Source organism: Ostrea edulis, chromosome 3 (genome assembly GCF_947568905.1).
Source record: "Ostrea edulis chromosome 3, xbOstEdul1.1, whole genome shotgun sequence".
Taxonomy (NCBI): Eukaryota; Metazoa; Mollusca; class Bivalvia; order Ostreida; family Ostreidae; genus Ostrea; species Ostrea edulis.
The window spans coordinates 63098066-63109378 of NC_079166.1; the positions used below are offsets into that span (position 1 = coordinate 63098066).

Consider the following 11313-nt stretch of genomic DNA (forward strand, 5'->3'; position numbering starts at 1 on the left):
ACCGGTTTTATGTTGTATGTGCAAATCTTCTCGAAATGCAGTGTCTATGTATATATGCATAATTTGCACCCCGTGAGTAAATCAGGGCATGTGAACGGGGCTTTATATAAAATACATTTATGAAATGTGTGAAATCATTTTATATGTCTATTTGCGGTTTAAAAAACAAAAAGTTAGGACTGATTGCGAGATTAAATATCATTTTTGATACTCGGGTAGGTAATTTTATATCCATTGTAATTAAGAGGAGCTGCTTTATTGATGAAAGGCACTATGGAGCGCCATTTTAACATAAACTCAAATAATTGAAGATATCTTCAATTATTGGAAAATATCACCAATTCAATTACTACTCTCCTTAATTGAAATAATGAGCGCATTAAATCAATTTTTGCTCTCATCAAATGAATTAATGCACGCTTCAATCCAATTATTGCTCTCATCAATTAAATGAATGCGTGCATCAATTGAATTAATGAGAGCAATAATTAATTTAATGCGCGCATTAATTCAATTATTGCTCTCTTCAATTGAATTAATGAGAGCAATAATAGATTTGATGCGCGCATTAATTCAATTATTGCTCTCTTCAATTGAATTAATGAGAGCAATAATAGATTTAATGCGCGCATTAATTCAATTATTACTCTCTTCAATTCAATTGATGAGAGCATCAATTTCGTAGAAATATTGCTCGCAATAATTAATTTAGAGCTCGGTATGAATAATTTGATGATCTCTTTAATTCAATTGAAGATATCTTTAATTCAATTGTGGTGATGTTGAATTGAAGATATCTTTAATTATATAGTTGCTCTCTCTAAAAGAATTATTGCTCTCTTCAAATGAATTAAAGATATCATTAACAAAATTAAAGAGAGCAATAGTTAAATTAATGCACGCATCAATTCAATTCTTGCTCTCATTAATTGATTTAATGCGTGCATTATAACAAATATTGCTCTCTTCAATTGAATTGTAGCGCGCATCAATTCAATTGTTGATATCATTAATTTATTTGAAGAGATCATTAATTCAATTAAAGCGCGCATCAATTCAGCTGACGAATTAATGCTATCATCAATTCAATTAATGCGCGCAATAATTCAGAATTGAAGATATCATTAATTATTTGAAGAGATCTCTAATTAGATTGTTGCACGCATCAAATGAATTGATGATATCTTCAAATAATTGAAGATATCTTCAATTATTTGAGTTTATGTTAATTTGGCGCTCCATAAGGCAGTTCTAGATGGGGCAGTTTGATTGGTTTATCGCCGGTTATGTTCCGAGGTCATATGATATCCAAATAGAGGTTGTGAAACAACCCTTCGGTAAATTCCACATTCTGTTTCAAAACGCAGATCACCATTTGTCATACGAAAGGATTATGAACAATTTTGAAGGATTAAAATAAAAATAAATGCTTATTGTTAGATAATGATGAAAGTAAAGTACATGTAGATGAAATTCACATGACTGGCAATCTAATTAAAATTAGATATTAGATCCGCTCACATACTCGCTACACTAAATTAGATGTTAGATCCGCTCACATACTCGCTACACTAACATCGTTAGTGTAGCGAGTATGTGAGCGGATCTAACATCTAATTCTAATTAGATTGCATGACTGGTAAATGTTCAGAAGCTGACCTTTATGCACTTGATACCTTTTTGAAGAGTTATTTACCCTTTGTAATAATAATCAAAATCTAATTTTCTAAAAATGTGTGCGAGTGAATTATCCATTTTAATTCATACTTTCATAAAGAAACGTGAATGTAACGTTGGACCAAAAGATTTTTATGAAAATGTACTTTCTTAGTTCGATAATCTAATAAAACATGCTCCTCCAACAGACTGAACAATGTAAACTTCTAAGTGAAATAAATCAAACAATTTTATCAAAATTTCGAAAATTCCTATATTGGATTATTTATATTTGATGAATCCTTCAAAATATTACCCTGATTACAAAACCCCCATCTTCCATTTATTAGATATGAAATATAGTCGTTATACATTGAATACCTTATTAAATTGCTACCTTCGGAATCCGTATATATAAATTTATATCTTTGACATGGCGTCACAAAATCGTCAGAACGAAACAAAGGAATGTGTTAAAAGTTAGGACCTGTAAGTCGAGTCCATTGTACCAGCGAAAAATTAAATGGTGGTAATTGCAGTGTACGATACAGATGGGTGCTTCTCATTAACTAGAGAAAGTGTATCAGATTACCTACCCTTGTTTATTTCGCAAAATAAGACCACCATTCATGCATGTGTGGAGGGACGTTATTTCTTGGGTATTTATTAATTTACATTCATCTCTGACGAAACCATTCTTAATATAACCACGTGCAGTATCTGAGAAAAAAAAAATTGGGCACTGAAACAGCAAAAGTATGTCAAATTGCCGTAAATTCTCCCTGATGAGAAGACCGGAAGTCATTGCTCTAAAATATCACAGTTTTGATCCGCTTTATTACGTCAACAGTCTTGGGAAAAAGCGGGCCTGGGTGAGTGGAAATACGTCATCCTTTACATTAGTGGAAATTGGTGGAAATTCTGATCTGAAGGTACTCAAAACTGTCCAGACCGCGTACCCCCCTACAGCTCTGACGGGGACCAGTTTCGGGGATCTTTTCTACACAGATTATGAAAATAACAGCGTAAATCTGTACCAGACGGAAGCAGACCAAGTAAAGGTCGTGTTCTGCGAGAGGGAGTGGTGTCCATCGGGTATCTGTTATACTTCCGGTGGAGACGTTTGGGTGGCGATTTATAACGGCCCTACGAAACAATTCAAAATCGTGTGCTTCAGTTACTCTAAAGGAACATTAACGCAGAAACGTACGATCCCGAGGTCTGGACAAAGCAATCCGTTCAGGGGAGACGGTGATCGGACTTCTCTTCAAGTTTGTGTCAATCGGAACGGCGATGTTTGCGTGGTGGACAGCAATGCTAAAGATCTCCTCGTTTTCAACAAAGCTGGGGATGTAAAATCTAAGTACAGCCACCGCAGAACTATCCACATCACTTTTGACCGCAGCTGTATCGCAACAGACAGTCAGTCCCACATCCTGGTGTCTGACCCTAACGAGGAAGGCGCCTACGGCAAAATCCACATTCTGGACCAAAATGCAAATCACCGATTTGCCATATTAAATTGCTACCTTCGGAACCCCTTGGGTATAAGTGTTAACAGTGATGACAGACTATGGGTGGTGGAGGAGGGTTCTAAGACTCTCAAACTCATTCAGTATATGCAGGCTAAAGCACCAACCGTCGTCCATTAACATTAAATTGTCTTCTTCTAACTATAATCAATGTACTATTGATAATTTCTGATCGACCTTTAAAGTTTATCAAAGAGTGTTATCATGAAAATAAAATCATGAAGCTGTCAAGATGTTCCTGTAAAATCTAATTAAAATTAAATCATTAGATCCGCTCCCATAGATCATTAAAGCGAGTATGCAAGCATACATGTATGTAACATGGAAAAGGTGACGATAGGTACCAGGAGAACTCTTAACCAGAATTTTAGGTACGAGTTATCTGAGGGAAGTAGTGACTGGCTTCTCTAGAAGAACTCGTATCCAGTCAATGGCCTAGTCTGATCATTAACTATAGTAACTACAGTTGAACCAAAGTACGCTCGAATTGCATTTGGTCGAAACCGGAAGGGGAGTCACTACGCATGTCTGGTCTACCACACAGCAACCTATGCTTACAGAATGGTTGAACTTTAGTAACCAGACATGCGCACTGAAGGTCCGGAAGCAAGCTAGGCATGCGCAATGACATTTTAGAAGTCAAATATAGACAACTACCTATGGACAACTACCATGGTTGATGATCGAATTAGATCCTCATTGGAGTACAGGTACAAGTTCTCCTGGAGCAAACTTTTGTCATTTCTATAAACAAATTGAGTATGAGTTCCAGAAGTCACGGTGATAAATCTCAGAAATCCTGTAAAGAATATAAATTAAGAGTAGGGCAAACATAGACCGTCGTACACACAAGAGGTATGGAATAAGCATCCCCTGTTGACCGGTCACACCCGCTGTGAACACTATATCTTGATTAGGTAAACGGAATTATCCGTTACGAAAAGCAGTACATGTATATAATTGGTTTAGTAAACTTGCAAGGTTACATTGTTTTATATTGAGCGCGATGCTCTAACCACTCGGCCAAGGAGGCCCCTCCGGACGAAGAGAAAACGTACTTCAAAAGTCTGTACTGTGTGTGTACAAATGTAGATACGTTGTCAAATAATCGTTCAGAATTATGACACCTTGTACAGGAGCAATGTGTCATGTTATTTCGTTGAGTGAAATTTTGCCCTAAAATGTAAGGATCCAATTCAACTGAGCCTCAGGTAGAGAATTATGACTGTTTTACACATTGCTTCAGTGTGGAATCCCCCAGAGGTATCATCATATAAGTAAAGATTTCGTTAAATGCACAAAAGGTATCGCAATCCACCCAGAACAAGCTAGGACTAAAGAATCTGTTTGGTTTGAAATTCAACTGATAGGTGGTGACTCCTTGCTGGTGGGCTGTGCTTATAGATCACCTAGTAACAGTAAAGAAGACAGTGCATTATACAAGACTATCATTGATGTAATCAAAAATTGTCCACAAGTGTTTTGGGCAGGGGATTTTAACCAGCCTGACGTTGACTGGGAAAGTGAAACATCGCCTCATGATCCTAAACACCAAGCTTCAGTGTTCAGGGAATTATACAGAGACTAGTTCCTGTGAAGTCGCGTGACCGGAATCCTACTTTAATAGATTTGGAGTTTTCTTCAGAGGATGAGATGGTGACCGATCTCAAGTATGAATCCCCAATTGGCAAAAGCCACCAGCATATTTCAACTTTTTCTATCAAGTGTTATGTACTATGTCATACTGTTCAATCTGGTGAGAGCTACAGCTACAAGTAAGGAGACTACGAGAGCATGAAGAAGATTGAAGAAGAAATCACACTACGAGATCATGAAGAATAAAGTAGACTACGAGAGCATGAAGAAGAAAGCAGACTACGAGAGCATGAAAAAGAAAGCAGACTACGAGAGCATGAAGAAGAAATCAGACTACGAGAGCATGAAGAAGAAAGCAGACTACGAGAGCATGAAGAAGAAATCAGACTACGAGAGCATGAAGAATAAATCAGACTACGAGATCATGAAGAATAAAGCAGACTACGAGAGCATGAAGAAGAAAGCAGACTACGAGAGTATGAAGAATAAAGCAGACTACGAGAGCATGAAGAAGAAAGCAGACTACGAGAGCATGAAGAAGAAAGCAGACCACGAGAGTATGAAGAATAAAGCAGACTACGACATCATAGAAGAAAGCAGACTACGAGAGCATGAAGAAGAAAGCAGACTACGAGAGCATGAAGAAGATTGTAGAAGAAAGCAGACTACGAGAGCATGTAGAAAAAAGCAGACTACGAGAGCATGAAGAAGATTGTAGAAGAAAGCAGACTACAAGATCATGAAGAATAAAGCAGACTACGAGAGCATGAAGAAGATTGTAGAAGAAATCAGACTACGAGATCATGAAGAAGAAAGCAGACTACGAGAGCATGAAGAAGAAAGCAGACTACGAGAGCATGAAGAAGATTGTAGAAGAAAGCAGATTACGAGAGCATGTAGAAAAAAGCAGACTACGAGAGCATGAAGAAGATTGTAGAAGAAAGCAGACTACAAGATCATGAAGAATAAAGCAGACTACGAGAGCATGAAGAAGATTGTAGAAGAAATCAGACTACGAGATCATGAAGAAGAAAGCAGACTACGAGAGCATGAAGAAGAAAGCAGACTACGAGAGTATGAAGAAGAAAGCAGACTACGAGATCATGAAGAAAAAAGCAGACTACGAGAGCATGAAGAAGATTGTAGAAGAAAGCAGACTACGAGAGCATGAAGAAGAAAGCAGACTACGAGAGCATGAAGAAGATTGTAGAAGAAATCAGACTATGAGATCATGAAGAAGATTGAAGAAGAAAGCAGACTACGAGATCATGAAGAAGAAAGCAGACTACGAGAACATGTAGAAGAGAGCAGACTACGAGAGCATGAAGAAGAAAGCAGACTACGAGAGCATGAAGAAGAAAGCAGACCACGAGAGTATGAAGAATAAAGCAGACTACGACATCATAGAAGAAAGCAGACTACGAGAGCATGAAGAAGAAAGCAGACTACGAGAGCATGAAGAAGAAAGCAGACTACGAGAGCATGAAGAAGATTGTAGAAGAAAGCAGATTACGAGAGCATGTAGAAAAAAGCAGACTACGAGAGCATGAAGAAGATTGTAGAAGAAAGCAGACTACAAGATCATGAAGAATAAAGCAGACTACGAGAGCATGAAGAAGATTGTAGAAGAAATCAGACTACGAGATCATGAAGAAGAAAGCAGACTACGAGAGCATGAAGAAGAAAGCAGACTACGAGAGTATGAAGAAGAAAGCAGACTACGAGATCATGAAGAAAAAAGCAGACTACGAGAGCATGAAGAAGATTGTAGAAGAAAGCAGACTACGAGAGCATGAAGAAGAAAGCAGACTACGAGAGCATGAAGAAGATTGTAGAAGAAATCAGACTATGAGATCATGAAGAAGATTGAAGAAGAAAGCAGACTACGAGATCATGAAGAAGAAAGCAGACTACGAGAACATGTAGAAGAGAGCAGACTACGAGAGCATGAAGAAGAAAGCAGACTACGAGAGCATGAAGAAGAAAGCAGACCACGAGAGTATGAAGAATAAAGCAGACTACGACATCATAGAAGAAAGCAGACTACGAGAGCATGAAGAAGAAAGCAGACTACGAGAGCATGAAGAAGATTGTAGAAGAAAGCAGACTACGAGAGCATGTAGAAAAAAGCAGACTACGAGAGCATGAAGAAGATTGTAGAAGAAAGCAGACTACAAGATCATGAAGAATAAAGCAGACTACGAGAGCATGAAGAAGATTGTAGAAGAAATCAGACTACGAGATCATGAAGAAGAAAGCAGACTACGAGAGCATGAAGAAGAAAGCAGACTACGAGAGCATGAAGAAGAAAGCAGACTACGAGAGCATGAAGAAGATTGTAGAAGAAAGCAGATTACGAGAGCATGTAGAAAAAAGCAGACTACGAGAGCATGAAGAAGATTGTAGAAGAAAGCAGACTACAAGATCATGAAGAATAAAGCAGACTACGAGAGCATGAAGAAGATTGTAGAAGAAATCAGACTACGAGATCATGAAGAAGAAAGCAGACTACGAGAGTATGAAGAATAAAGCAGACTACGACATCATAGAAGAAAGCAGACTACGAGAGCATGAAGAAGAAAGCAGACTACGAGAGCATGAAGAAGATTGTAGAAGAAAGCAGACTACGAGAGCATGTAGAAAAAAGCAGACTACGAGAGCATGAAGAAGATTGTAGAAGAAAGCAGACTACAAGATCATGAAGAATAAAGCAGACTACGAGAGCATGAAGAAGATTGTAGAAGAAATCAGACTACGAGATCATGAAGAAGAAAGCAGACTACGAGAGCATGAAGAAGAAAGCAGACTACGAGAGCATGAAGAAGAAAGCAGACTACGAGAGCATGAAGAAGATTGTAGAAGAAAGCAGATTACGAGAGCATGTAGAAAAAAGCAGACTACGAGAGCATGAAGAAGATTGTAGAAGAAAGCAGACTACAAGATCATGAAGAATAAAGCAGACTACGAGAGCATGAAGAAGATTGTAGAAGAAATCAGACTACGAGATCATGAAGAAGAAAGCAGACTACGAGAGCATGAAGAAGAAAGCAGACTACGAGAGTATGAAGAAGAAAGCAGACTACGAGATCATGAAGAAAAAAGCAGACTACGAGAGCATGAAGAAGATTGTAGAAGAAAGCAGACTACGAGAGCATGAAGAATAAAGCAGACTACGAGAGCATGAAGAAGAAAGCAGACTACGAGAGTATGAAGAATAAAGCAGACTACGAGAGCATGAAGAAGAAAGTAGACTACGAGAGCATGAAGAAGAAAGCAGACCACGAGAGTATGAAGAATAAAGCAGACTACGACATCATAGAAGAAAGCAGACTACGAGAGCATGAAGAAGAAAGCAGACTACGAGAGCATGAAGAAGATTGTAGAAGAAAGCAGACTACGAGAGCATGTAGAAAAAAGCAGACTACAAGAGCATGAAGAAGATTGTAGAAGAAAGCAGACTACAAGATCATGAAGAATAAAGCAGACTACGAGAGCATGAAGAAGATTGTAGAAGAAATCAGACTACGAGATCATGAAGAAGAAAGCAGACTACGAGAGCATGAAGAAGAAAGCAGACTACGAGAGCATGAAGAAGAAAGCAGACTACGAGAGCATGAAGAAGATTGTAGAAGAAAGCAGATTACGAGAGCATGTAGAAAAAAGCAGACTACGAGAGCATGAAGAAGATTGTAGAAGAAAGCAGACTACAAGATCATGAAGAATAAAGCAGACTACGAGAGCATGAAGAAGATTGTAGAAGAAATCAGACTACGAGATCATGAAGAAGAAAGCAGACTACGAGAGCATGAAGAAGAAAGCAGACTACGAGAGTATGAAGAAGAAAGCAGACTACGAGATCATGAAGAAAAAAGCAGACTACGAGAGCATGAAGAAGATTGTAGAAGAAAGCAGACTACGAGAGCATGAAGAATAAAGCAGACTACGAGAGCATGAAGAAGATTGTAGAAGAAATCAGACTATGAGATCATGAAGAAGATTGAAGAAGAAAGCAGACTACGAGATCATGAAGAAGAAAGCAGACTACGAGAACATGTAGAAGAGAGCAGACTACGAGAGCATGAAGAAGAAATCAGACTATGACAGCATGAAGAAAGCAGACTACGAGAGCATGAAGAAGAAAGCAGACTACGAGAGCATGAAGAAGAAAGCAGACCACGAGAGCATGAAGAAAAAAGCAGACTATGAGAGCATGAAGAAGAAAGCAGACTACGAGAGCATGAAGAAGAAAGCAGACTACGAGAGCATGAAGAAGAAAGCAGACTACGAGAACATGAAGAAGAAAGCAGATTTCGAGAGCATGAAGAAGAAAGCAGACTACGAGAGCATGAAGAAGAAATCAGACTATGACAGCATGAAGAAAGCAGACTACGAAAGCATGAAGAAGAAAGCAGACTACGAGAGCATGAAGAAAAAAGCAGACCACGAGAGCATGAAGAAAAAAGCAGACTATGAGAGCATGAAGAAGAAAGCAGACTACGAGAGCATGAAGAAGAAAGCAGACTACGAGAGGATGAAGAAGAAAGCAGACTACGAGATTATGAAGAAAAAAGCAGACTACAAGAGCATGAAGAAGATTGAAGAAGAAAGCAGACTACGAGATCAAGAAGAAGAAAACAGACTACGAGAGGATGAAGAAGATTGTAGAAGAAAGCAGACTATGAGATCATGAAGAAAATTGAAGAAGAAAGCAGACTACGAGATTATGAAGAAGAAAGCAGACTACGAGAACATGAAAAGAAAGCAGACTACGAGAGCATGAAGAAGAAAGCAGACTACGAGAGCATGAAGAAGAAAGCAGACTACGAGATCATGAAGAAAAAAGCAGACTATGAGAGCATGAAGAAGATTGTAGAAGAAAGCAGACTACGAGAGCATGAAGAAGAAAGCAGACTACGAGAGCATGAAGAAGAAAGCAGACTACGAGAGCATGAAGAAGAAAACAGACTTCGAGAGCATGAAGAAGAAAGCAGACTACGAGAGCATGAAGAAGAAAACAGACTTCGAGAGCATGAAGAAGAAAGCAGACTACGAGAGCATAAAGAAGAAAGCAGACTACGAGAGCATGAAGAAAGCAGAATACGAGAGCATGAAGAAGAAAGCAGACTACGAGAGGATGAAGAAGATTGTAGAAGAAAGCAGACTATGAGAGCATGAAGAAGAAAGCAGACTACGAGAGCATGAAGAAGATTGTAGAAGAAATCATACTACGATATCATGAAGAATAAAGCAGACTACGAGAGCATGAAGAAGAAAGCAGACTACGAGAGCATGAAAAAGAAAGCAGACTACGAGAGCATGAAGAAGAAAACAGACTACGAGAGCATGAAGAAGATTGTAGAAGAAAGCAGACTACGAGAGAATGAAGAAGAAAGCAGACTACGAGAGAATGAAGAAGAAAGCAGACTATGAGACCATGAAGAAGAAAGCAGACTATGAGACCATGAAGAAGAGTGTAGGAGAAATCAGACTATGAGATCATGATTGATTGATTGTATATTGCTCAACGTCTCACTCGAGAATTTTTCACTCATATATGGAGACGTCACCAAGACCGGTGAAGGGCTTCAAATTTAGGCCTATGCTCAGCGCTGATGGCCATTGAGCAGCGAGGGTTCTTTAGCGTGCCACACCTACTGTGACACGGGTCATCCGTTTATAAGGTCATCTCCGAGGACCTGTGACATTCACACCTAATGCCGAGCGTTTGGCGATGGTACTGTCACTACCTGTTTTAACGACTTAGGTGTGTCGCAGCCGGGATTCGAACCCCGGGCCTTCCGCATGCCGGGCGAACGCTCTAACCTCTCGGCCACGAAGAAGTGTATAGAAGAAACTGATCTTGTATCTCAGATTAGAGAGAAAAATGCACAAGAAACTTGAGACTGTAAAAACTGTGGTCGATGAATATTTACCAAAATACAAGACGGTTAAAACCACGAAGAGACGCACACCTGTGCGGTGGAACGACAAGGCTATGTGCAAGATCTAAAGGAAGCATACTAGAGATACCTCCAGATGCACGACGGGGTAATTTTAGTACTCTAAAGAGAAATCAGGCCGAGGGTGCCTGATGCAAGGTGATCAAAAACCATGAGAAGAATGTGGCTAAGGATGCAAAGAAAAAACCCAAAGCATTGTTTGTATATGCGAAGTCAAAAGTTAGTGAGGGTATTGGTGACCTGTTGGATGAGCATGGCTACCGTGTATCAGACAAAACAGACTTACTAAATACCTTTTTCTGTATTCTTTTCAGAAAGGAACGGACTGAAGATATACTGGAGGCAGAGAAACGAGATGTTAGCTATTTTTGAGTGAAGTGTCCTTTTTAAAGAAGAGAGGGAGCTAAAGAAGTTGAAGAATTCAAATCCCTCCAAGTCTTCAAGACCTATCGTAAAGCACAAAAATATTCAATTGTATAATGAGTATTATGTTTTCAATTTGAGGCATACCAACCCAGTCTGTGGTGCAGTCCCACGTGCAGACAAATATAGTGCTAGTGCAATGACAG

At 39.0% G+C, this 11313-nt stretch overlaps 1 protein-coding gene across 1 annotated transcript; it reads left to right on the plus strand.

Annotated features, from left to right (window-relative positions):
* The first annotated feature begins 2414 nt into the window (after window positions 1–2414).
* LOC125676338 (uncharacterized) lies at window positions 2415–3308 on the plus strand. Its single transcript, XM_048914220.2, has one exon. The coding sequence runs from the start codon at window positions 2415–2417 to the stop codon at window positions 3306–3308; it is 894 nt and encodes a 297-aa protein (XP_048770177.1).
* The last annotated feature ends 8005 nt before the right edge of the window (window positions 3309–11313 follow it).

Coding starts and splice junctions, on each gene's coding strand:
- LOC125676338 (XM_048914220.2), top strand. CDS start 2,415: ATGTCAAATTGCCGTAAATTCTCCCTGATGAGAAGACCGGAAGTCATT.